The 24,618-nt window shown below is 42.4% G+C and overlaps 11 protein-coding genes across 11 annotated transcripts; 6 read left to right on the forward strand and 5 right to left on the reverse strand.

Moving 5' to 3' along the window:
* Positions 1 to 269: 269 nt before the first annotated feature.
* Positions 270 to 1,102, reverse strand: IL334_007376 (uncharacterized protein; the record flags this gene model as incomplete). The annotated part of the gene is made up of 2 exons (XM_062939066.1): positions 270 to 838; positions 964 to 1,102. 2 exons carry the CDS (start codon positions 1,100 to 1,102, stop codon positions 270 to 272), a joined length of 708 nt encoding a protein of 235 aa, XP_062795117.1.
* Positions 1,103 to 1,856: 754 nt separating this feature from the next.
* Positions 1,857 to 2,974, forward strand: IL334_007377 (uncharacterized protein; the record flags this gene model as incomplete). The annotated part of the gene is made up of 6 exons (XM_062939067.1): positions 1,857 to 1,861; positions 1,922 to 2,119; positions 2,272 to 2,347; positions 2,420 to 2,553; positions 2,626 to 2,702; positions 2,775 to 2,974. The coding sequence occupies 6 exons, from the start codon at positions 1,857 to 1,859 to the stop codon at positions 2,972 to 2,974; spliced, it is 690 nt and encodes a 229-aa protein (XP_062795118.1).
* Positions 2,975 to 3,187: 213 nt separating this feature from the next.
* On the reverse strand, positions 3,188 to 4,319 carry IL334_007378 (uncharacterized protein; the record flags this gene model as incomplete). Its single annotated transcript, XM_062939068.1, has 3 exons — positions 3,188 to 3,416; positions 3,514 to 3,902; positions 3,966 to 4,319. 3 exons carry the CDS (start codon positions 4,317 to 4,319, stop codon positions 3,188 to 3,190), a joined length of 972 nt encoding a protein of 323 aa, XP_062795119.1.
* An 899-nt stretch (positions 4,320 to 5,218) lies between these two features.
* On the forward strand, positions 5,219 to 7,405 carry IL334_007379 (uncharacterized protein; the record flags this gene model as incomplete). Its single annotated transcript, XM_062939069.1, has 4 exons — positions 5,219 to 5,771; positions 5,851 to 5,879; positions 5,949 to 6,272; positions 6,332 to 7,405. The coding sequence occupies 4 exons, from the start codon at positions 5,219 to 5,221 to the stop codon at positions 7,403 to 7,405; spliced, it is 1,980 nt and encodes a 659-aa protein (XP_062795120.1).
* A 326-nt stretch (positions 7,406 to 7,731) lies between these two features.
* Positions 7,732 to 8,708, reverse strand: IL334_007380 (uncharacterized protein; the record flags this gene model as incomplete). Its single annotated transcript, XM_062939070.1, has 3 exons — positions 7,732 to 7,865; positions 8,031 to 8,344; positions 8,470 to 8,708. 3 exons carry the CDS (start codon positions 8,706 to 8,708, stop codon positions 7,732 to 7,734), a joined length of 687 nt encoding a protein of 228 aa, XP_062795121.1.
* Positions 8,709 to 9,536: 828 nt separating this feature from the next.
* Positions 9,537 to 11,825, forward strand: IL334_007381 (uncharacterized protein; the record flags this gene model as incomplete). The annotated part of the gene is made up of 3 exons (XM_062939071.1): positions 9,537 to 9,884; positions 9,954 to 10,974; positions 11,083 to 11,825. The coding sequence occupies 3 exons, from the start codon at positions 9,537 to 9,539 to the stop codon at positions 11,823 to 11,825; spliced, it is 2,112 nt and encodes a 703-aa protein (XP_062795122.1).
* Positions 11,826 to 12,025: 200 nt separating this feature from the next.
* Positions 12,026 to 12,472, reverse strand: IL334_007382 (uncharacterized protein; the record flags this gene model as incomplete). Its single annotated transcript, XM_062939072.1, has 1 exon — positions 12,026 to 12,472. The coding sequence occupies one exon, from the start codon at positions 12,470 to 12,472 to the stop codon at positions 12,026 to 12,028; it is 447 nt and encodes a 148-aa protein (XP_062795123.1).
* Positions 12,473 to 12,796: 324 nt separating this feature from the next.
* IL334_007383 (uncharacterized protein) lies at positions 12,797 to 14,825 on the forward strand (the record flags this gene model as incomplete). Its single annotated transcript, XM_062939073.1, has 12 exons — positions 12,797 to 12,904; positions 12,999 to 13,063; positions 13,123 to 13,150; positions 13,214 to 13,324; positions 13,457 to 13,550; positions 13,658 to 13,691; positions 13,767 to 13,884; positions 13,962 to 14,033; positions 14,139 to 14,260; positions 14,411 to 14,576; positions 14,653 to 14,697; positions 14,784 to 14,825. The coding sequence occupies 12 exons, from the start codon at positions 12,797 to 12,799 to the stop codon at positions 14,823 to 14,825; spliced, it is 1,005 nt and encodes a 334-aa protein (XP_062795124.1).
* Positions 14,826 to 15,197: 372 nt separating this feature from the next.
* Positions 15,198 to 16,797, forward strand: IL334_007384 (uncharacterized protein; the record flags this gene model as incomplete). Its single annotated transcript, XM_062939074.1, has 9 exons — positions 15,198 to 15,241; positions 15,399 to 15,480; positions 15,552 to 15,559; positions 15,628 to 15,708; positions 15,831 to 15,993; positions 16,136 to 16,313; positions 16,397 to 16,433; positions 16,495 to 16,608; positions 16,665 to 16,797. The coding sequence occupies 9 exons, from the start codon at positions 15,198 to 15,200 to the stop codon at positions 16,795 to 16,797; spliced, it is 840 nt and encodes a 279-aa protein (XP_062795125.1).
* A 291-nt stretch (positions 16,798 to 17,088) lies between these two features.
* IL334_007385 (uncharacterized protein) lies at positions 17,089 to 21,636 on the forward strand (the record flags this gene model as incomplete). The annotated part of the gene is made up of 28 exons (XM_062939075.1): positions 17,089 to 17,116; positions 17,244 to 17,462; positions 17,567 to 17,659; positions 17,727 to 17,786; positions 17,847 to 17,900; positions 17,954 to 18,003; positions 18,063 to 18,164; positions 18,240 to 18,294; positions 18,362 to 18,827; positions 18,886 to 18,921; positions 18,972 to 19,117; positions 19,169 to 19,230; positions 19,278 to 19,344; positions 19,402 to 19,465; positions 19,514 to 19,635; positions 19,697 to 19,778; positions 19,843 to 19,965; positions 20,108 to 20,148; positions 20,205 to 20,279; positions 20,329 to 20,405; positions 20,463 to 20,559; positions 20,624 to 20,661; positions 20,707 to 20,883; positions 20,939 to 21,013; positions 21,068 to 21,095; positions 21,153 to 21,346; positions 21,414 to 21,481; positions 21,537 to 21,636. 28 exons carry the CDS (start codon positions 17,089 to 17,091, stop codon positions 21,634 to 21,636), a joined length of 2,799 nt encoding a protein of 932 aa, XP_062795126.1.
* Positions 21,637 to 22,037: 401 nt separating this feature from the next.
* On the reverse strand, positions 22,038 to 22,402 carry IL334_007386 (uncharacterized protein; the record flags this gene model as incomplete). Its single annotated transcript, XM_062939076.1, has 2 exons — positions 22,038 to 22,183; positions 22,270 to 22,402. 2 exons carry the CDS (start codon positions 22,400 to 22,402, stop codon positions 22,038 to 22,040), a joined length of 279 nt encoding a protein of 92 aa, XP_062795127.1.
* Positions 22,403 to 24,618: the final 2,216 nt, after the last annotated feature.

Genomic DNA, 24,618 nt, shown 5'->3' on the forward strand with positions numbered 1-24,618 from the left:
CGTGATAGGAAGTTTCTCGAAAGGATGTATTGGAAACCAAATGTAGATTTTCTGAACAGATGTTGACGAACAATCATGTATGCTGAAAGTTGTCACCCCATGCTAGAGTTAAACTGGATGAATCTCACGAATGTACCAGTACGACATGACGAGTGATGTGTATAGGTAGATTGCTAAAACTTGTAGCAATTACGTCGTCCTGCATACTGTACATGCACCGTATGTACACATGACTCTATTTTACGATATTATTAAGTTACTCTATCTCCTTATTTACGATCGCCCCTTCTCTCTTTCGTGACTTTCCTATCCCGCTCATCCTCTGAGTGATCATCTTCCGAATCAGTTTCGTACTCTGTCTCATCCTCGCTCTCATACCTTTTCTTAGGTGGCGCTTTTGATTTTCTTCTTTCCTCTTTAATCTCATATAATTTTTCATCTTCATCTTCACTCTCATACTTTTTCTTAGGTGGTAACCTCGATCTTCTTCTATCCTCTTTAAGTTCATCTTCATATTCCATACTGATCCTTCTTTTTCGATCATCATCATCTACACTGTACCTCCTCTTTCTATCTTCTTTAGATTTTATGTCTTTCTTGTTATTACCGGATTTACCGTCGACAGTCCCCTCCGTTCTTTTATCGGTACATTGTTTACATACCCATCCTTTGCCTTTATCATTAGCGTAATAGTCTTTATCTACAGTCTCACTCTTGGCAATGCCCTTTTTACATTTCACGCAACATTTCTGATTGAATGGGAGGAAAGAAAGTTTATGTTTCATCCCTGCCCATATGAACCCTGCTACGATGATCACAGCAACGACAGCTAGAGCGACTACGCAGGCGACAAAGATGAATCGTTAGCTTACATAACAATACCTTTTCGTTGATAAGACGATAACATTGATCTTGATTGAAACGAACAGCGAAAGAAAGCGTGCCAAGAAAGAGATGACTTACTATAAACCTCTTTGGCATGAGCGTCCATGAACGAAGACACTCCCTCAGTAGCTCCGCCCTCGGAGGAAGAGCTATCGGTGGAAGTAGTATTGGAGGACGAAGATGATTCTTGTCGAGGTACACGAACGTACGGTGCCATGATGAGTATTATTATTGTCCTGTTTTGGTTACTGGATACTATATGGGAAATCTTCAATGCTGCTGGAGATTGGTTTATGTGTTAAGCTTGAACAGGTCAAGGGTTAATACTACTTTTGTTTTAGATGTTTATGATTATAAGAGTGATAATTCGGATTATGGGCGATTTCCTGCACTTTTCAGTCTTCTATTTTACGATTTTTTAAGTTTTAGGTGGAGAAGGGCAGAAGATTTCATTCTATCAACATACATTCAATTTATTATATATGCCTCTGCTATGCCACAATGTTGGCTCAACATGACTCCAAAGGATCATTTGACGAATGTAAGAAACGATGAAAGGGACAAAAAGCGGAAACGTCCCACAAAGGCTCACAAGTGTGCAACGTGTAAGATAGTGATCATATCGCCATTGCTTCGACTTACGTGCTAGTGGTACGTTGTTTCATACTCCTCGTAGGACGGCTTGAGACGTTCTGTGCTGTATATTCATTCATCTTGGGCAGAAGTATCTTATGGCTGCCACAACATGACCTGATATTAAGATTATCTTATTAGAAGGAATGCGAACGAATGCCATTTTCTTTCCGTTGGGATTTCGGCGCAGACATTAAATAAATTACTTGGAAATGTTTTCGCGCTTTGACGCGTTTTCATCATTCTTCGTCTTCTATATTTTCGGTTCTCAAGCCAAACTTATCTCACCAGCATCGTTGACCTCTAACCTGACTGACCCACTACTGAACAACACAACAATGAGGTATGTACCTGCTCATATACACTGGCGTGAACCGTAACGCTCAGCTAATACCAGAGACAGCGCACCACCTTCACCCACTCTGTCCGATTCCGCCTTGCTCGATTCATTAGAAGAAGCTGGGTTCGACTTTGCGACAGACAGAGATAGACGTATAGAAGCGTTACAAAGAGAGATCAAACAAGTTAAGAACTTGAAAGAAAGCGATAATGGAGGAGTTGTCACTTTCACCGATGAAAAGCAATTGATAGAGAGAATGTCGTGAGTCATCGTCTCCTACCTTGGAGGAAGTACATGCTGGATAACAGCAAAATGCATCTTATGTCTAACTAAGAGCGTATAACGAGATAAGGATATCGTTCAAAAGGAAACTCATTCGAGGCATGCGCGCTGATCATATATCGTAATCACAGAAAGGAAAGATATTGTCTGTTACACTTCTTTCATAACGATTTCTCAAGATGTAAAATTATGGACCAAAAATTATCAGTCAGTAATCACTATACATCATCCAGAATGGGAGAAGAAAACACGGATTGATATTCCTGCTTCGAATCACAGGATCTAGTTGCTTCTCACCCTCATACGTTATTCTTACGAGCTTCAGTATCAGATATTCCTTTTTTAGTAACGAAGATGGCCGTTCAGGTACTACCGTGCGTAATAAGTTTTGTGGATGGTCGAGCTGTAGATAGGTTCGTATCAGATCCCTCATAGTTGAAGGGTACTCGATAACCAGGAGGTACTAACAACACATTGGTGGTCAGATTGATAGGATTTGAAGAGTTAGGAGATTCAGATCATTTTACCACCAAAATGTTAGAATTCAGATTAAAACAGTCTGGTGAGATTCTCCTTCATTCCCGTATCACGCCTCATTAAAGGTATCCTGCTGATACATGCCTGCACGGCTCAGGTGTCTTACCAACGGATCTGAGTCTGGCGTCCAATCTGTCATCAACATTGGTATCTGCAACAAGGGAAGAAGATGATCAATCGGATGACGAAGATAGACGTAGAGGTGGAGGCGCAAAAGCAAGAGCGAGAGCTGCAAGACAAGGCAAAGTCGGCATAAGGAATGGTTTCGCTAACGATGGAAGTGACGATGATTATTAGTTGAATAATCAATTCGACTGAGAATGATTGAAGAGTCAAATCTGTTTCGAATAGCATACTTGTGTATAACATTTTTGGACATTGTCCGACATTCATCGATTGATTATTATGGCATTGATTACCACTAGCATACATCATGCAATATGATTTCGTATCAAACACTACTTGTACAACAGATCAATTGTGACATTCTATGGTCTCCTCTGAGAAACACTAGTCTTCTTCTCCTTCTTCTTCCTCGCCTTCACTACCACTAGCACCACCAATCTCGATTCCACCACCGTTATTCTCCTCTTCATCTCTTAGACCTTTTGCATCCCTTTTAGCCTTATTCCTAGCTTCCATCTTGGCCAAGATTTTATCCGCAGTGTTGAATATTCCAGAAGTAGGGGCACCACATGCATAACATTTAGGTGATTTGATGAAGCGTTTTGTAGCGCAACTGTGGATAAAACGTGGAGTCAGTATAAGTTCATTGAAGATGCTGATACGAGCTTGTGCACTCGCAACAGAAAGATGAGAAGGACACAGAGACTCACTTCATACAGAAATAATGACCACATTTAGTCACGACAGGATTTGTGAAATTATTTCTACATATCAAACAAGCGAAAGGAACTTCTTCTTCTTCATCTTCTTCTTCAATCACAGCTTGAGAATTTGGATCTAAATTATCCATTTGCCAACCAGCTAGATAATCACCGCGATCATGTAAGAATTTACATGAATCACCATATCCACAAAATCCAGTTTCTTTGTAATCTTTACACACATCAGGTTGATAATCCATTACAGTTATAGTTCTAACATGTGATGTGGCTCTTATAGGTCCTGCTTTCATTTTAGCGTTTAGTATTTCACGAGTTTTGTTTATCGTCGGTAGATAATTTGATGTTCCTCTATATTGTCCATCATCTATATCTCCATCCTGTAACAATGTTAAATCAGTCAGCAACTCGTCACCACTTCTCGTCCTGATACTTGAACATACCTCATTCAGTTTGATCTTCTTCTCTTTCAATACATCTCCATCTCCATCTCCAGCTTCCAGATCCCAGTCATTTGATCTTGTGACTAATTCATCTGCTCTACGTGTCATACCTTCATCTGCTCTATACTCTAAATCTTCCAATCCGCCATCTACAGGATCTTCGTTTATATCGCGCCTTCTTTTGGTTCCTTGTACAAGTGGATTTGCTATAGATTTCTTGTCCGGCCGTATTACCGTTGTAGCTGTTGATGAAGAAGGGAGATCGGATTCGGCTATGGGTGAAGGCGAGCGTTTGCGGGATTGTACAGGCCGACGTGATGGTCCTTTTTTAAACTGCACAAGAGGTGCGGACATCTTGGATATGCTTTCAGAGACGCCCAGCAGAATATTAAAGGTTTCGCGTGTGGGCTTAGTATAAGATAAACGACGACACTGATGCTTGCGTTACAGATTGATCGTATCTGGTGAGTAAGATATGATAATACTCCTCTTTCTTTCCATCTTTCATCTTTTTGTTTTGGGATGATCAACCTCCAACAAAAGGGGGGGGAACAACTTTCCCACGATGACTAAGCATATACCAATTGCCACACTGGGTGGATGTATTCGGCGATATCGAAACACCGACAATCATTCACTTCGGATATCACCCAAAGAGGGAATTAATCCCCTCTGTGCATGGGGTGGCAACAGTGAGCGAGTGACCAACACCCCCCATTATAGAATAATCGAAAAAGAAAAAAAAACAACGTCTTCACCACCATATACAGCGACAACAAACATCGTATTCCCTTCCTCTTCATCATCGCTCATCACTTCTCATAACATATATATCGCACCCGTTTTCCGCTTGAGATACGACCAGGTGAGTGTTCAGTTGTCGCCGGGAAGTGGTGTTTCAGAATGTGTGACATACACGTTGCTTTGCCACACCCTCGGGTTTTCGGAGTTGAAGGGGGAAAAGACACGGGAGGGGAGGAATGGGAAGATTGAAACGGGTGTGATCCTTGGTTTACAACACCACAAATGTCATATCCCCTATTCCCGAGTACGAGTTCATCACATCTTTCAACTGATACCATCTGCCTCTTTCTCACATCTATCTGTAACGCCGAATTAAAAACATTAAATCAGAAGCTGACTCTAATCAGATAAACAACCCCAAATCAAACAAAAGCAAAACAGCCTCCACAATCCAAGTCCACTCGAAGAGAGAAAATCAATCCTACGCGTCCTAGATCCCACAAGTCAAGATGGATGATCAAGCGATCCAGACGGCACAACAACAAGCAGATAACGATGCCTTGGCGTCAGCGGTAGCGGCTGCTTCAGCGCATCTGGGTTCATTGGGACATTCAGATGGTGGTGTCGGCGTAGGTGTGGATGTCGATGTTGATGTGGGTTCAGGTATTGACGTGGTGGGAGATCACCAAATACATCATCAACATCATCATCAACATCAACCACACCATTTCACACATCACGCTTTACAACAGCCTGATTTCTCACAATCATCTCACCAAATGAAAGAAGACGGATCAGTCGGTGATGATATGGATGTACAAGTACACGGATTAGATATACCAACTGTAGATGTCGATGTGGATGACCAAAATATACATCAACATCATCAACAACATCATCATCAAATCCATCATCATCATGGCATGGATAGTGAACCGGATTTGGATTTGAATTTGGGTGGTATGGGTACTCCAGGTGAATTCGACCCTAGAGATGCAGATTTAAGTGATTTCGATAATCAACGATCAAATTCTTTTGGCAGACCACCAAGCATCAGAAAAGGTGAGATACAATAATCACATCTCACATGAATTTACGATTTAATGGTTCAATCTGCTAACGTCTGTGAATTGCCGAATAGCTTGTGATCTTTGTCACGCAGCGAAACAAGTGAGTTCGAATTCCACTCTGCCGCATTGATGCTTCTTACCATTGCTGATACGGACACTTGATAATTAGAAATGTTCTGGTGATAGACCATCTTGTACGCGATGCATAGCAGGAGGATGGGCTTGCGTTTATGCACCACGACAACGCAGGCGCACCGTTCCAAAAGATCAGAAAATGTCTCATGTCAACCTCGACCCAATGCAACACCATAACATGACTCACGTAGCGCCCGTGCACACAAGCAAGAAGAGAAAACTTGGCACAAGAGAGAACTTGAGTACTTTCGGATCTGAAGCTATGGACATGAAGATGGCGATGGGAATGGCAATGGATATGGGTTTGACAGGAGAAGAAGAAGGTGAAGAAATGCAAAACATGACAGACGATCAAATGGTGAGTAGCTACTTTCATGATACTATTCAGGTTCTGCAGCTAACAGGGGACCTATCCAGCTCGAATCCATTGCTATCGATGGCTATCTTGCTGATCTTCCTCTCGCCTCCTTCGTTCACAATCTTCCGTACACTGCACCACCACCACCCGAACCTCAAGTGCATTTCAACAACGACGATTTCCCATCTACAGGCGACAACCCTTTCCCCAATACTGATATGGATCAACATACCACTTCTGCATTAAGAGATGCCATTTTCTCCTTGAACGAGAACAACGGTGGTGGACATGTGGAAGGTGCCGTGGAAGGTGACCATGGAGGTGAAGGACAAGGTGATGAACATGGAATGGACCCTCATCTCGCTTTATTGAACTTGACACACATTCAAGATGATGTGGATAATGCCGATTCTTCAAACACCAATGCCGACCCTGCATCCGGACTTCAACTTCCCGACTTCTCCTCTCCTGCACCAACGGGATGTACTCACAGACAACTCGTTCCGCACATACTTTCACTTCTTACACAACATACTCTCGACCCCAAACCAGGTACAAACACCCCACTCACATTAGCAGTATTCGCTCCTCTCGCTCGATCGTTACGACTATTCCATTCTCTCACTCAGTGTCAAGCATGTTCCACGTCACCTCAACAAACGTTACCTCAATTGGCACTTTTATCAAGAACTACCACAATCTTGACTTTCCCTTATCCACCCATCAATTCATCCTCCGTCGGATCGTCCGCTCAAATCACCATTCACGGAGCTAGGTTATCAGGTACAGGTTTATCAGAAGCTATAGAACAACATATTGTCGGTGTTGTATGGGACTCATGGAGAGCAAGCATAAGAGAAGTATTCGCTGTATTAGATAAGAAAGCTCAAGATATAATAACAGCTTCCACAAATACTCATACAAACAATACATCGAACACTCAAGGTCAAAATGGTTCAGATGGAAATAATAATAATGCGGGTAATAATGGTCAACCTGGAAGTGGCAATACTTCACCTCAACCTGTAACTCCACCACAACCACCAGTCAGCAGTCTGGAAAAACAAAGAGCTGGTCTGGTATTCCAAGCTGTATCAAGATTGATTACTGCCATGGATGAAGTAGAGGGATAAAACGAAAGATCCTTGTTTTGACGATAGAAGCAGAAGCGAAAGATAAATTCGAAAATGTTGGAAGTATAATTGAAATCGAAAACGCGAAAGAAGAAGGAATACATGTTACATGTTGTTGTTTATGCGAGTTCTGATCTAAAGCGAGAGAAGCTGATGTATAGATACATCTGTAATTCGGTTTTGTCCGCTACGTATTTCGTCCAATGAAATATGAAATATGATATATATAACATGTAAAAGTACAGAAAAGCGAATATGAATGATCTTTAGTGGTTGCTCAAAAACTAATGTCCGACAATGCACATGACTTAGATTCAAAGCACATGTCAATTTGTTGTTTTCCTGTCAATTATCGGATTTAACATTCTCTTGAACAATCCAGGATTGAACCTATCTACTTTCACTGTGATTCTCCTTCCGTCAATAGTGATTGAGTTGAAAACGTCTTTCGCTCTATACACTATTCACACGAGGGTCCGAGTTCAGCTTTCAGCTTTCGGCTTCTGGTTATCAGTATCAAGAGGGTGAGACGAGAACAGTAATGACATATTTGTGATCGCACGCAAAGTGGACCATGTGATTGAACATGATAGATGCGTGATTATGAAGTGGTACGTTCACTCACGTTGATCTTCATTTCTGAAATGAATCCAAGCAACAGTATCTACTTTCTCTCCTTGCTCCGCTTTTCCAGTCACTACAAGTTCATCCAATGATACCTCTGGAGAATCATCTTCGTTCTCATTGACTTCCCTTTCTTCAACTGTACCTATAACACCTTGATCTTCTTCCATGGGCTTACGAATGATACATGACGGTTCTACTGTATGTGGATCATTATTTTCATCTTTGGGGGAACAATAAATCCTCTTGAGGAAATTTCGTATTACTTCCAAGGTAGATTTCGGATGAACAAATGGAATATGGTATATCTGTATCCTATATTTTCCACAGACATACAGTACAGTACAGTACAGTATCAGCCCGACGCGACGTAACTATTCATCATCACTAGCCACTACTTCCGTCAATGTGATTGGAACTTGTTAAGATCGTGGACTCACATACTTATTCCTGAATCCCTTTTTGTCCTCTTATGCTTGCTCGACGAATGGACAGGATGAGATAGTATATATTGAAAATGACTTGCTTTGATACTTGGAGGTAAGTTTGATAAGTGCAAAGCACGCTGAAATGGTTTAGGAGATAATTTGGGATTTGGCTTTTGTGTGATTATCAAGGATGAACGAGGTAAAATGGGTACTTTCGAGTTGGTATCGGTATCGGTATTGGTACTGCGCATACTAAGTTGATTGAGTAATAAACACTATATCGAATTGAGGAGTCTCGAGAGGTAATATTGGCTGGACTACGTGATGTATGAGTTGATGTAGGCGAGATAGGAGACTCCTCTCGAACAAAGGTCGACTTCTTCTCCTTGTGAAAATTGCAATGGCAGAAGATGTCTTTAAAAGTGTGTGTACGTCAATCGGCCACTACCTCTAGAACGTTGATTCTCGTCAGACTATACTCAGAGACGAGTACAGTCGAGAGTCCCTCCTTTGTATTAATCCTTCCATTCATCGGGCTCCTCGCTATAAAAGCCAAAGGAACGAACCACCTTCCTGAGTAATATGAGAGTTTCTGTCGGGATAATACACGTAAGAGATGTCTTCATACCATTGGTTCTAACTTATGTGTTAGTTGTAGTTGTACTACGGTCGTAGTTAGAAGGGAGCGCAAGTCCAAAGGATGAAGATCGATTTATTAGTCACAGTTCACAGAAGGGAAATCACCCCGATAACGATCCGAGTGGACTGTTGTGATTACAGTAGTCCTCTGCCGAGCGAGTACTGTAGAGTGTAGAGTAACACATTTCTCGAATTATTCCACCGAACATATGAGCAAATCAAATAATAAACCTAAAAGTATCAAATCTCCTTGGATCAAATAGACCTAGAAGAACGAGAACGAATCGTTCAAAGTAAAAGTAAAAGTAATTTAATACAATAAAACGATAAACTTGCGTTGAAGAAGCACTGATCGTGAATTCAGTAACGTATCAATGAGAATATAATAGACCTTCTAGTATAATCAGTAATTTCGCTTTTCTTTCGCATGATGAGAATAAATGGCACCTCTCATCTACCACAGAGAAATACCTACTTCAACTTCGACTTCAACTTCGACTTCGACTTCGACTTTCACTCCACCATCCAGCTCCATATCAGATGCCTTCTACCACACAAATTCCATCTACCAATTCGATCCTGTTTTGCATATACCCCTCACGGATACATCCACAACTTCTGCCACACGTCAATATGAGATTCACCATAGGCAATACTCATCAGTCGCCATCCAATCGTCATCTTCAACAAGACGTGTGGCAGCTTCAGCTTCAGCCACACTACCACTCCAGATTCAATCTACTTCATCGTCCCGAGCACAAGTCTCACTCAACTTACAATCCACTCCCGTCACCCAATCTAGATCCACTTCGAACCCCTTCTCATCTTCCATGGTCACCTCATCCAAATCCACATAGTCGTCACTTGACATCGATGCTGTCCAAACGAAAGACATCGACGACAAAGACGACGGCGATAATGAAGAATCAGTGTCCTCCTCCACCCGAACAACGACAATCCATTCCTCTTCACTTTCAGGATCTTCCTCATCCTCCAAATCTACTGCATCAGCATCGAGACAAAACAGTAAAGATACTTCTTCGACTCCGATACTGGAACAAGCAGTCGCAACTACCAATTTATCATGGTGGCAGTTATTAGCTATCATAATATGTGGAGTAGTAGCTTTGGTAGTTGGTGGATGGTTGTTATTCAGACATCGTTACAAACAGAAGAAAAATAAGGAATTGAAGAGAAGAGAAGGATTGGAAGATGAAAGAAGAAAAAATGAGTATAAAAAGAAAGAATTGGATATATTGACGAAGATGAGTCATAATCAACGAAGAAGAGGAAGAAACCGTGTTTATGATAGTGATGAAGATGACTACTATTCTGATGAAACGACTCCTAGACCAACTAGAAGAAATCGAGCAGGGAGAGGTGGGAGGAATCACGGAAGAGGAGGAAGGAGAGGAAGAAGAAGGCACGATGACGACGATGAGGATGATTCGGATCTATCGGATGACACTTATTATTCAAGATATCCAAACAGAAACAGAAGAGGAACAAGTAGAAAACAAAGTTGTGAACCAAAATCAGCCTTTTCATTTAGACCATCACCTTCGACTCCTAATTCCAGAAGAAGGAGAAGGGATACGTTTCGAGATTCAGTCTTTTCAACTTATACCTCGATGAAAAAAGCTGCTGTGGGATTGAAATATGTTGAAGCTAAAGTGAAACTGAATAAGCAGTTAGAGGAAGAAGAGGAATTGGAAAAGAGAAGAAGAGAAAAGATCATTCAAGCGAATAAAGAGATCGAAGATTTCAATAGAGCTGAAGCTGAAGCTCAAGCTCATGCAGAAGCCGAAAGAAAAGCGACCTTACAAAGAGAAAGAGAGAATGATGTTGGCGTATGGGGATGGAATAGAGAGCCAAGAGGTGAGTAATAGTCCTGCATATTTATGTCATGTCTTGTCTTGGTTTCCCGGTCGTTGCGTTTCACTCGGTCAATGTAATCTTAATCAGTACTGACTATACTTTGGACAGGGAAACTTCTTATCCCACCAGTACCTCGTCAGCCCACAAAAGCCAACACATCTTTCGGTGACTCTACAGCTGGACTACCATATAATGATACTCCTGCATTAGCCCCTTATCCTTCTCGTCCACGTATGGGTGTGACCCAAAAAAGCGGTGACTCGTTAGATGGTGAAATATCGAATTTGTTAGGCAACAAACCTAACCGATTTTTAGATAGACAACGACAACAAACGGATAAATCCGAAAGAAGAAAAGGTGTTTTGAAAACCTCTCCTACTTATATACCTAAACCGGAACCTGCTTTCCAAAATCCTTTTTCCAGTTCCACTCAAAGACAAGCTGAACCTATCAATTTCAACGACAATAAGAAAGGTAATACGAATCCATTTCATAGTGAATGGTTATCGAATCCTGCACCAATGCAATCCTCACCCACTGAAATGGAAATAAACCCGCAAGATAACTCAAAGCGAAACTCGGTATATCTCCCTGTCACGCATCCTAGAGACAGACCAGTCATACCAAATGGTGGATTGAGCCCAGCTCCTCCTCCTAAAGCGAAACTGAACACTGACAATGCGGGATCGGTTGCACTAAGTTTGAGAGGAAAAGGTAGTGTGGGTGTGGGAATGGAGCCTGATCCAACTCAAGCAATAGGACGTACAATGTTGAATATCGGTGCAGGACAAGCGGGAGGAAGAAACGCAAGTAGTAAATGGGCTGATAGGCTGAGAGAGAAAAGAGGGTGAGATCGGTTTTGGCTTTTTTCTAAAGGTTCTTCACTTTGTTTTGTAGATGATCCAAATTCTATACATGGTTTCTGCATATACTGAGTAATTATGTCACCTATGACACCAAGTTCTCCATAAGCTCATGGAGTTCGCTGATACGCCATACCCCACTTCCACAAAGAAATCATGGCACTTACTCACAATGCTATACCTATTCATCAATCACTGGCATCGTCGTCATCATCATCGCTTTCACTATCATCATCAGGCTTGACAGGAACTGATTTTCTATATTCCTTATTGACAGCTAGACTCATTACTGTTGCTCTTCCTTGTCCATGAGCCACTTTGCCCAGATCTTCTTTATGTTTCTCTGAATCTCCAACAGCGTCTTTCCATTGTGTTAAAGTCTCATTCAGTGTATTTTGGACTTGCCGTATTGTCACCGTAAGCGATTGGTAATATGCCGACGTTGCGGAAGTGGACTCGTTTATCGAAGGGGGTAGTTGATCCAGTGCACGATCAGATGATGAAACGGATGTCGATACGGGAAATGTGAGAGTTGAGGACGAAGGAATGGGTTGAGATGATGGACCTGCAGTTGGAGGGTTAACGGAAGATGGTGGATGAAGACTATACGTTAGATCTACAGCTTTTGTTGCCATTGTGAATGTCCTAAGTGCTGAATCCCTTCAAGTTCCCGCCGTAGTGTACGTTTCGATCCTGCTGTTGTTTTTGAGCAGTATTAATGGTCTATTGAATCATGGACCAAAGATGGACTCCTAGTTATAACAGATTATGTTTTAATCGCATATACTCGAGTGGTGGAGGTACACCACGTGGCAGATCTCACCAAAGCACGATTCAAGTACGTGGAAATGCGAACGCGACGGATGTACTATCCACGAAGAATAGAAAATATCAACCTCTGTGCATTGCTTTCTTTGACCAATACACAACACAGAAGATAGAAGCAAGACCAGGATACGATGTTACGACCATTGACGACACTCTCACTAGCGGTACCCTTGTTCCTATCATGGACCGTTATAGCTGCTGAAGCAGGGGAAGATGGTTTAGCAGGAATGATAGAGAAAGTATGTACCTGTTTTGCCTATGTCACGGACCCAGTGTCAAGTAGCACTCAAGAGGCTCTATGAATGAAGCTGATGTGACAGCTTATTATTATAGACAATACCGCTTAGGACACATTCGTTAGCAGCCCCATATGTAGATAGTGACTTGCAAAATAGGTGGTGAGCTATCTTGGCTCTTAAGATTCGACTTTTGGCTGATATTCAGATATGATATGTAGGTGGGATTTCGGTGGAAGTGCCATTATAGTAAGCTATACTTGTGTCCTACGAGCTACATTGAACTCACTTCTGATGCAATCTTCAATTCAGAACACGAATAAACATGTTCGTCTGACTCAAGACCGACCTTCGGAACAAGGTTGGTTATGGTCCAGAATGCCTTTGAGCGTATCAAATTGGCAAATTGATGTCGAGTTCAAAGTGGGTAACAGCGATTTTATCTTCTCGTATTCAGAATCATGAAGAGCAGGCTATCCGGAGTATCTGTATATCAGATATACACATAGATGGCAAGGGCAAGAACTTTGAGCTGATGAAATTCGTGCGAAATAGGTCGACGGGAAAGCGCATAATATGTTTGGAGATGGATTCGCAATTTGGATTGCGAAAGATAGAGCAAACATTGGACCTGTGTTTGGAAGTGTAGGTGAGTAGTATCCATCGTTTCTGATCTTAGCCATCTACTAAAGGCCTCTTCCCATCAAAATACCTCATGTGATCTGTTAAAAACTAAATCCCGATTTTTCCGCATAGACTATTTCACTGGGTTAGGGCTTTTCTTCGATACGTGAGTTATCATGTCAGCCGAAGCAATCGGACCGTCCAGTATATCGTCAATAGCTAACGATATTGATTCGCAAAGATACTCAAATTCTCGCCATTCATATCAATGGCCTAGAGTAACAGCAATGTTAGGAGATGGAAAAACTCAATATGATCATGATCACGATAACGAAGCGCATGAACTGGCAGGCTGTTCAGTGAGTAACAGAGATGAAATGTCCGACCCAAAAATATGATTTCGTGAGCTGACTGTAATGTATTTCAATCGATATAGGAAAATTTCAGAAGAAGGGGAGATACACCAACTAAAGTCAGATTAACCTATGTCAAAGGAAAAATGTTACAAGTAAGTCTTATAACAACTCATTCTTCCAACTCGCTATATTGCCTTAGCCTTAGGCTTAGCTTTTCAAGATATCTTCGCTAAACATGATACCTTTGATACAAATAGGTAAAATTACAAACTAAAAACGTCAATGAATGGACAATGTGTTTTGAAACTCCTGTTGATTTACCTGAAAGTCCATATATCGGTTTTACAGCTGCCACCGGCGACGTATCAGATAACCATGAGTGAGTGATTTGAGGTGTTCCTCTGTTTCACTTGAAAAGCTTCCACTAGTGTCTCATAAATGGTTTCTTCGTGCGACCATTTGACGGGATATGAGAATCTGAGCGGAAGAGAAGCTGACAGAAATGATATTTCATTTCAACTCAACACAGCATCATATCAGTAAATACATTTTCAGCTACGTTGCGAGCACAATATCGAACAGATCAAGTTCCACTAGCAGCAGAAACGAATCAAGGTAGAAGTGGGAAAGGTAGACCTTCGACTAAACCTTCAAGTGGCGGAGGTGCAGCAGGATGGTTTTTGTTCATCTTGAAAGTGAGCTGGGCATTCGAACGAATCGAATCCATATATATATATTGAGAATCTATATGCTGATCTCTGACTGCCATAGGGAATCGGCATACTAGCTTTTATAGCTTTCGCTATTGCTGCTTTTGTGAGTACTCCCTTTTCTTCCTCTTCCCTTTCCTCTATCATATTCAGTCGTGTGATTGGGCTGACCAGTTTGATCAATGCTCATAGAGGACATATAGTGCTCAGAAGAAATCAAGGAGACATTGGTAGTTGCATGAGTTTTATAGCATATCTTGTTCCAATGCATTGATTTGAAACGATATTCTACGCATCGTCTCGTCTGTTGATATCCATTCCAACTCTTCCGAGTGCCTGCAAGTAGTAGTAATCACATATAGTGACAGCATGCGTATAGACAACATTTGATCCTGCATATCTTTTGCGTGATTCATTTAGTGAAGATGACCTCCACATATCATGTCCGCTCTTGATGACGCTCCACTTAGGACACTACTTTCGATGCAATTTCATTCGACATATTGCCTTATATCGCTCCTCCTAATCGAGCTTATTGCATCGCCAAATCATTGCTACGGTCACCACACGCTAAACGACATACTCATGCTACGTGAGCTGAACAAGATGTCAGGATTGATCATGCCAAAGATGATGTACGGTACTGCGTGGTTAGTTTACCGTTTCCTCCTACATATATACGACCGTGCATCAGCCTGTCTACTTCCACATTGATCCCCATCGGTTCAAGCCTCAGCATCTTCCGTACAAATCAAAGTTCAGATTGTCTGATTTCAATGTATTCTGACCTTGACAAGTTATGTGTAGGAAGAAAGAACGTACCACCGAACTTGTTGTTCAAGCGTTCAAAGCTGGATTCAGAGGAGTGGATACTGCCTGTCAACCAAAGGTGAGTCTCTCAACGATGAGGGAGCATGAAGTTTGTATATAGAATGAAGGTAACTTACACTATCGCAACAGCACTATAGGTCAGCGTGGCACGGCTTTATCCTTCGGTCAACAGGCTCGTCAAGCTGATAAAGTCTTGTAACATTAGGGAAGATTTAGTTGGAAAAGCTCTACAATCGCTTTTCGCGGAAGGCGTCGTCTCGAGAGAAGACGTCTTCGTACAGACTAAGTGAGTTACATCAAATCTGTCGCAAAGATAACATGATCCTTATATGTCATACCGTTCCACCACTATACTTCAGAAGACAACATCTGACCTCCTAATGATTGACCATATGATTCTATCGATAGGTTCACCTCGATAGATGGACAAGATCAGAATCAACTTCTTCCCTATGATCCTCAGTCATCAATAACCGATCAAGTGAAGCAAAGCTTTGAGACTTCTTTGAAAAACCTGGGTTTAGATTATGTTGATTCCGTAGTACTTCATTCTCCGTTACGAACTAAAGAGGTGAGTATCTTCCATCTGTATCTTCTCATTATCCCTCTGTTGTTTGCTATGCATCATCGTATTCCATTGCAATTCAGTCTTTTGATGAAAATAGAGTCTATATATACTAACAGAGTAGTTTTCTCCTTTGTTTGATTTACAGCAAGCACTTTCAGCATATAAAACATTAGAATCGTTTGTTGATCAAGGTAAAATCAATTATCTTGGTCTATCAAATATCTACGATTCCAAATTACTCTTGTGGTTGATCGAAAACGTCAGAGTGAAAATTGGAGTTGTGCAAAACAGATGGTATGAGAACAATGGATGGGATTGGGCAGGTTAATTTGGTGGATTCTTACTTATACATTTACTTTTCACACTTTGTGTATGCGAACTTACTGAGCTAATTCGTTATTATCAGTTTGGGAGATATGTCAAAAATATGGGATCAGATATCAGTAAGTCTGATCAATGATCCCAATCACCACCAAATCGAGATGCTGACGACAGTGTTTCTAGGTCATTCTGGACCTTGACAGGCTCACCCACATTGCTTCGACATCCCCTCTTGATCAATCTAGCTCGGAAATACGGCTTGACACCTGAACAAACGGTTTACAAGCTTTGTCAAATGCGAGTTAGCTCATTATCCCAAAACGACTGAGCTGACGTTATCAATATTTTTACAGATGGAACATAACGCCCTTATGTGGTTCGTCCACGCTGACTCATGTGAATGAAGCTTTGGCAGTGGAAGGTGCTTCGGGTGTATTGGAAGATACACCTGAAGTGAAACAGTTGTGGGATGCAATGCATTCTTAGATGAACAGAGATGAACATGGATGTACTTCTTGTAGGTGACATTTACCTTTTTGTATCGGATGCAACAACATGTGATGAACTATTAAGGTGGTCTGTGCGGTGTAATCGTATCAAAGGAAGTATGAAAGAGTCCGTGCACAATATACGTGATCTTTCATCGATAGATTCCCTCACCCATTCTTCTTTTCTCTCTTCTCTTCTTCTCTTTCTCTTTTCTCATCACTTACTTGACAAGAATCACTGCATCTCACACATTTCATACTGAACACACCGAGAAGCTGGAACATCACGATGAACGATCCGAGGCAAGCTCTCAGAGGTGAGTAAGCCTCTTTTCTGGGACTTCATGCTTCACCCAAAAAAGGAAGTGGCAAAGTTAGAATCCTTTCCTTCACTCTGGAAAGTGAAGAGCGCGAACTGACATCCTCTTGTTTATATCTCTTTAGAAAGTCTGATACAACTCAAACCGTTACTTGACAATTTATCAAATTTCGAAAATCAAGTCATATTTCATAAACCAATCATTAAAGCTTCTGATGAAACCCGAGCTCAGCTTGAGAAGTACAACAAGTCCAAAAGTAAACAGAAAAAAAAGGGACGCACAGATGAAGAGATTGAGGAAAGAGAGAGAGAATTAGAGTTCAGGCATGAGATGGACACATTCGGTATTTATCATCTTGTTCCGTCTTTCCTTTTTTTCAAAACACCCGATGCTGGTCCTCTTCTTTCGCCTTCCATCCAAGTTCTTATGCTCATGTTCCAATATCAGGCACCAAAATGTATAACCTCGCATCCGAAACAAGTCAACATATCGAATCACTAAGAGTGATGAGCAAAGATGACCTTCGACTCATAGCATCCCGTTTGTGCTTCCTCTATATATTCATGAGGACACGAATAGAAGCACTAACCAGCAATTGACACTACAGTCCGATACACGGCATTTCGGTTGGTTGAAGCCTCCTCTGAAGCTAAACCGCGCATGTTGAGTGAGTCCCACTGCGCGACGACACCAGCAAGAAAATCATTCTCATCTGCGTTTCCGGTAGTGCTCGAAACTCGGCTTCTCATAGCTGTATCCGCGGCTATATCATCACTCACGTGTGAATTTTGATTTTCTGGTGGAGAAGAAGAGTGTGTGCTGACGAACGCGCAGCATGTGAGAGTCTGGAGGCTGCTCAAGATCTAGCTCATCTCGGGGCTCAGGTAGGTGTCGCAATTCCTTTCATCTGAATGAAATGCTGATGTCAACTTTTCCCTTCTAGTATAATGAGAGTGTGATTGCCTATCAGTCAGCAGTCAACCCGTCGGAACAAAAAGAGCGGAATGGAGCTATAATGGATTTTCGTCTGGCTAGATTAGAATTAGTAGGTGCCTCGCTATTTTCCCGCAGTTTCTAGGGGGTAAGCATGTACGGGACTGACTCTATGAATCGACGACAGGAATATCGTAAAGGAAATGATAACCTTGCTCTCAATTTAGTGATCGAGGCTCGTGGTAAGGACGCCACTTTAACCCTACGGCTTCGGTGCAGCCGCTGAGTTCTATTATCCGAACTAAACAGAGCCCGATATAACCGAGAACGTCGATGTCCTCCAATACCAGAAATTGATCATGACTTGCTGGTCCTTCTCACAAGATCTCATTGCTAGACAAACTCGTCCAGAAAGCCTACCACAGACAACCACCCCGGTTGAGTGGCTCCAACAAGCCCTGTCTTTCATCAAGACTATCATCGATTTGGGACTTTATCTCCCACATATCACCAAGATCCAATCAACGGTCCTCAAGTGTATGCTAAGAGAGCAGATTCAGGACACGCCAAATAACAGCAAGTCCCTTTCGGATGCTGAGTCGACCATCGCCGCGATTATAGAAGTCACTGATCCAAAGGAATCTGTCGAAATCTCCGAGATTCTGTTCCTGCATATCCATCTTCTCCTCAGAGCGAAAGGAGAAAAAAGGGAGATCCAAGCTGTATGTGATAGATTGATTGAAGTCATTGAGTGGACAGACAATGATATCTCGCGGTGAGGGATGCATTATTAGACAAAATCGACGAATGGATGCTGAGACTGATACATCTAGATTATTATCTCAGCTTCATGCTCTGTCTACGGACTAGTGAGTCATCCTTTCATTTTGTCTGATCAATGTTGAGTTATTGAGTGTAGTTCCGATCTTACGGCCAATATTACCAATACTATCCTCATTCGCGCGCTGAGCTTAGAAGTTGCTTCCTCCCATACCGGCACAATCGTCTATGAAGGTCTGTTCTTTGCTCGACAATACTGCGCCAGCCAGCCTTCAGCAGCTTATCGTATAATGCTCGATTGTGAGTTCAGACGCCTGGGGTACAGCTGACAGCCAGCTGTATCTAAGCTGGGTCAACAGACTCTCTTGGGCAGAACGATTGCAACAGCGAGTCAGATGGTGTGTTCATAGCTTCCCCAATCGAAGACCAGCTTACAAGTCCTTAGCTACTCGTCAACATCGCAAGTAACACCTTTGAAGAAAAAGACTGCTTAGAAGAGGCAGCTCAGTGGTGTGAGATGATCATATACCGAGTATACGATGATTGAAAATGTTGACGTGTCTATTTAGATCTGCTCGCTGTGCATCCTACCCTGAAGGCAGCCTCCAAGGGCAACGTATCTCGTTGTAGAGGGTAAGTCGTTCAGAGGGCACGAATGGTCTGCACTGAATGATCTGGTAGTAAAGCGGCATTATGCCTCATCCGATCAGGAAACCTCACAACAGCACAGGAGCTTATACGACAGTGTTCACCCAACGAGGCGGCAACGCAATATCTAAATTATCTTGTTGCGGAGAAGCAAGGTATATGCCTCTGTGTAATCTAGGGAATGACTGCTCTGTCGCTGACATCGCCCCTGCGTAGGTGATATAGACGGAGCCAAAGCCGCCGTTGAAGCGTTTATGTCATGTCCTGATGTCGGGGCGAGTCAGGTGGCTCTGATCACGTGAGGCTCAATATTCGTCACTGCGGATCCTCTCGCTCATTGTATAATCATCACTTCGGAGCAGGTCAATAGCGAATACTGGGAGACACCGACCTCTCTTATCAGCAATTCTACAAAGCCTTTTGATCGCTCTGGAAAGTCCACACTTGAAGGATGACATTAAGATCGAGGGTATGGCAGTTGTAAGGTAGGGGTATTGCCGCATGGACGGATGAGCTAATCCATTGCAGATATCTTATACAAATGAGGATGATGGAGTACTTGGACACCACAGATAGGTGACTGCGTCTCACTCTTAACTCGCATTGCTTCGCTTATTCTCAGTGTAGAGATGAACTGGGGGAGACCGTCAGAGGGTACTTGGACTGGGGTAAGTTTCCCGAGGTTCAATCAACTCAGCTTGACTAAATATACCTTCGAGTTCAGCTGTCAGTGTACTCAGTGAAGACTCGGCGAAGTATCGGACGCAAACAGGAGTTATCGCTTGGATATCTAAAAGCGGTAAGATATTGCAAGTCTGGGTAACCTAAAACTAAACTGTGTGCTTAAGCATACAACATGGCCGTCGAGGGCTTAGGCGATATTTCGGTCAACATTTTAGCCGATCTGTTTGAACGTTCAGCTTCGGCAAGTTAAAACTCAGGCATCCCCACATGCTACACATAATTGATATGACGTGTATAGCTCATGGAATTGTGTGGCGATATCGCCGGTACTGGATATGATCCGGAACTGAACAGGACCAAGCTTTTCGCAATGTTCGGATGCTTTTGTGGAAAAAGTTAGCTCCCCTCGAAGGCCATGTAAGTGCATGCCGAGGCCTGCTGATTTGGCTACTATCGCAGTGCTCTTGTATCGAGCGCTCACCAACGGGGAGGAAAAGGTGAGTGTGTAGAGAACAGATACAATCGCTCATGAAGAGATTCAGAATGTGCTCCAAGCTCAGCTCATCCAATACCTCTCAATCATCCAAGAAGAAATACTGCGCTTGACAGCTGGTCCATACCCAGAATCCATCACTAAAATGGACGATCTTCTTGAGTTCTATCGCGTTGAGCTGCTATGTGATGCGAAAGATTGGGAGAACATCAAGGAAATCATTCATGTTGGCCACCTCTTTTATCACGAAGACGCTTGAATGATAGCTGATACTTAGACAGAGGCAAACCGACCGACACGATGAAGCAGAGAACGACGAGTCATTCAAGGTACTCGAAATGATGGCTAAAGTCCTTGTAAGCCTTCTTATACTGTGGCTATTCCGAGTCTTGGCTGACTACGACCCTTAGTACGAACAAGAAGATTGTCCTCCTGGTCGTAAGCTTACTGACCGCAATAACGCATCGTCCATTATGCTGATAAATTACCGTGAAGTCACTGATGAGATCCTACAGACTGTCCTCATGACTGCCACTCTCAGTACGTCTGCGGATATTATCCGTTTCTCTCGATGGGTAAGGGGTATCTTCCTCGCAGTCCTTCAGCAGAACAGACCAATCAGTCATGAAAATATCAAATTGTATATCGACAGAGTAATAGCAGTCTTACGAAGCCCTCTTGGAAGACAAGTAAGTATTTCCGCCGCTCGGGATTGTGTGCTCCTGCCCACGGCTAACCCTCAAGTCGCACATGAAGGCTTATCCGGATGACGAGATGCAATGGCTTCTATCGTCCTTGTGGAACAAGGGTTTGGATGAATATCAGTGAGATCAGATTTTCGTACCTAATATCGCCAAACCGGGCTGACCTAGACCGCAGTTCATACCGAGCTGAAGAGGCTAAAATGTGGTTTGACATGTCGATGAAGTTAGGAAGTTGTATGCCGGAGGGTATAGCTCATCATGGTGAAGTGAACTGAACACCCTTTCCAGAAATGATCGGAGCAAGCTGGCTAATTGCAAACTCTAGATGCAAGCTCAGTACAAGTATTTTTAGAGAAATTGCGGCAAGTAAACTACCGCTGACTTATGCTTAGTGTCCTCTTCGCATCTCGACCTGCTATGCCTCTCGCCTCGCACGAGCAGTAGTTCGTGATTGATTCAAGAACTGGTTTGATCCTAATAGTAACAGACAACCATTTGCATTTCAACTTCTGAAGCTACCGATCAAGTTTTAACAGCACCTAAGATTATGCTGATAACTTTTATGTCATTGTGTCCTCTCATATGTATTAGATGTCCCTTATTCTCGATCGTCGAGAGCGCAATGTCTCGACACAAGGCACCACAGACCTTTCAGATTCTCCAGCTTCATTGTTTACTAAACTTTGGTGTCACTCCCTGACTTTGCACCGTTGATCGCTTCCTCCAATTGCTTCTTCTTCTCCCTTCTTTTCTTACCATGCAGACGCCAATATAGTAGCCAAATAGTATATCCAACTCCCAAGGCTGCGAAAAACACCAGACCTACACATGGCATGTCCAAGCCCATGAATCAGCGACTGGGTGAAGCTTCGGAGGCATGATCCTCAAGTTAAAGACGATGCACTTACAAATGAAAGCTGCAGTGTTCAATGAAACTACAAATGCTTTGCCTTGTCGTGTAAGATTTCCTTCGGACACGATGGATGTCGATTTCGTTACAGTGGTGGAAGCTGGTTCGGAATCAGTCTTAGTCGATGGCATATTTTACCTTCTTACGGTGTGTTGTGATATGCTTTTATTTTCTGATGTGTATTACTTTACTCTGGAGTGGTAATCGGTCTGATACTGCTGATGGATATACAATCTAAAGTGTGTCTTTTTATATTCGCTAACAAGACTGTTCATGCCGTCGACCCAGTCGCCCGAAATCCTTCCTCAAGCTTTTGAGACCCCCCACCAGTGGCCGCATCCTTGCATAAATCCAAAAGAGGGAAAGGACATCATGAACAGAGGTAAGATGAGACGGTAACAGAAAGGGTTTCATACCTTCCTTTGAAAAGTCAACCGCAATCCCCGCGTACGAGTACAGTCAACTGCACCTGGGTGGACTCTGAGGGGGCGCAAAGGTGAAATGACCAAGCTCACAGCTCGTGAGATGCTCATGAAATGACCTTCGCAGAGCTAGATGTAGGCTTATTATATATATGTGACTTACAATCATGCAGACATCTGGATTTCACGAGTACAAAACCCATCAAAGACGGTCAGATTCTATTCTTTCTATTGTAAAGTAGCATAACAAGTATACAATCCATCCATCGTACGTAATTTGCATAATATGAACATATACAATAGAAAACAAACACTATTGAAAATCGAATCAGACATCTTCTCCACTTAAATAACCATTTCTCCTCAGCACTCAGACAGGTTTCACACATTCTTCATGATACCAATCTTTAGTACGTAGACAACAACACATTGTAGATTCAATCCCAATCGTCTCTCGATCATCGAACGATTTATCTGGACAATTCACTGCTTTACATCTTGGTTTCAAACCGAATCTAGATCTGTTGAGTGTTTTCCTAGATCGGTAATAGAAGATGAGAGCAATAGCCAAAACGATAAAACCAGCACAAACAGCTACAGCTAATTGAAAGAACACAATTCACACAGTCAGTATCGCAGATTTCAAAGTGGGGTTAGGGTATATTAGTGCCAACCTTACCTATGTAGAGGTTCTTGGCGGCATAAGAAGATTCAAGATCGGTATCCGACATCATTTACTGTTCAAACTGATCTGTTTATATATTAAGTGAAACGACTGTTTGGCTTTCTTGAAATATGATACAGGTATCCAACAATTACAGTATTTAATTTGGTGTTTCGGCGAGATTGAGCGCAAAGATGTATTTGCATTTATATGTTTAGCATCTCCATCTGAAAAGCCCGCCTCGACCGGTGTCCTTTCATTCCGAAAGGTGTCGTACATGACCTTCTGCGAGAGAGGAAAACGTCAAACAAGTTTCAAATGGCTCATTGCTGTGTCTCCTGAAGTCTGGGTTTGAAAGGAAGTCTTTCTGATACGCTTTTCAGTTGTTTCGCAAACAGACTTTGGGGAAGTGACGCCACTGACCCCACACCGATCTTATCGTGCACATTGGAGGATCATCATTGTTTGCATAGACGGCATTGATGCTAGCAGCGATATGGGTAGCATTGACATCGCTGAGGGAGTGGAACATGGGATTCATATAATCTCATTGTTGTAAGTACACTACTTTATATATACGACTAAACAGATCAGATGTGTTGTTACTAAATCATGCACCATCCAAGACTACCACCGCAATTACCGGTGACAGTGGGTCTTCCTTTACGAACAGTATCACAATCCTCATGATACCAATCCGATCTTTTCATACCACACCTTGCTGGAAACGTTTGTTGTTGAGCATTCTCCATCTGAGCATCTGAGATTGACTTGTGACAATTGTGGCACTTTGGATTCCATACTAAAGACCTTTTACCTTTATTACACCGATTTCTTCTGTATACACAAACAGAAACCACCATGAGGAGTATAACGAGCACGAAAGCTCCTACTATAATAGCGACTGTTTCAATGTCAAAATCTTGTCAGATGTCTACCAATTATTCTCGAATGGACTGTTTTCTGTTACTCACTCAAAGCTGTGTTAGGAAGTGAACCCAAGCCGGAAAAGGATGATCCGTCTTCGGATGAGACGGAATAAGAGTCTGAAGACATTCTCCCTCGTTTTACGGGGATACGGGGATTAATGGATACTGTTTAGGTGGATGATATCGAATTTCAAATCAGTGAGACTTGCCCCGGTTTTTGTAATTTTCAATGAACAGATAAAGAAAAAGAGAGAAGAGCTTACGATACTGTAGAAGCAATTCATTCCGCTTAAGTACCGAAAGTTGACTTTTAGAGAGACAACCGTCCGTTC

Source organism: Kwoniella shivajii, chromosome 10 (genome assembly GCF_035658355.1).
Source record: "Kwoniella shivajii chromosome 10, complete sequence".
Lineage (NCBI taxonomy): Eukaryota > Fungi > Basidiomycota > Tremellomycetes > Tremellales > Cryptococcaceae > Kwoniella > Kwoniella shivajii.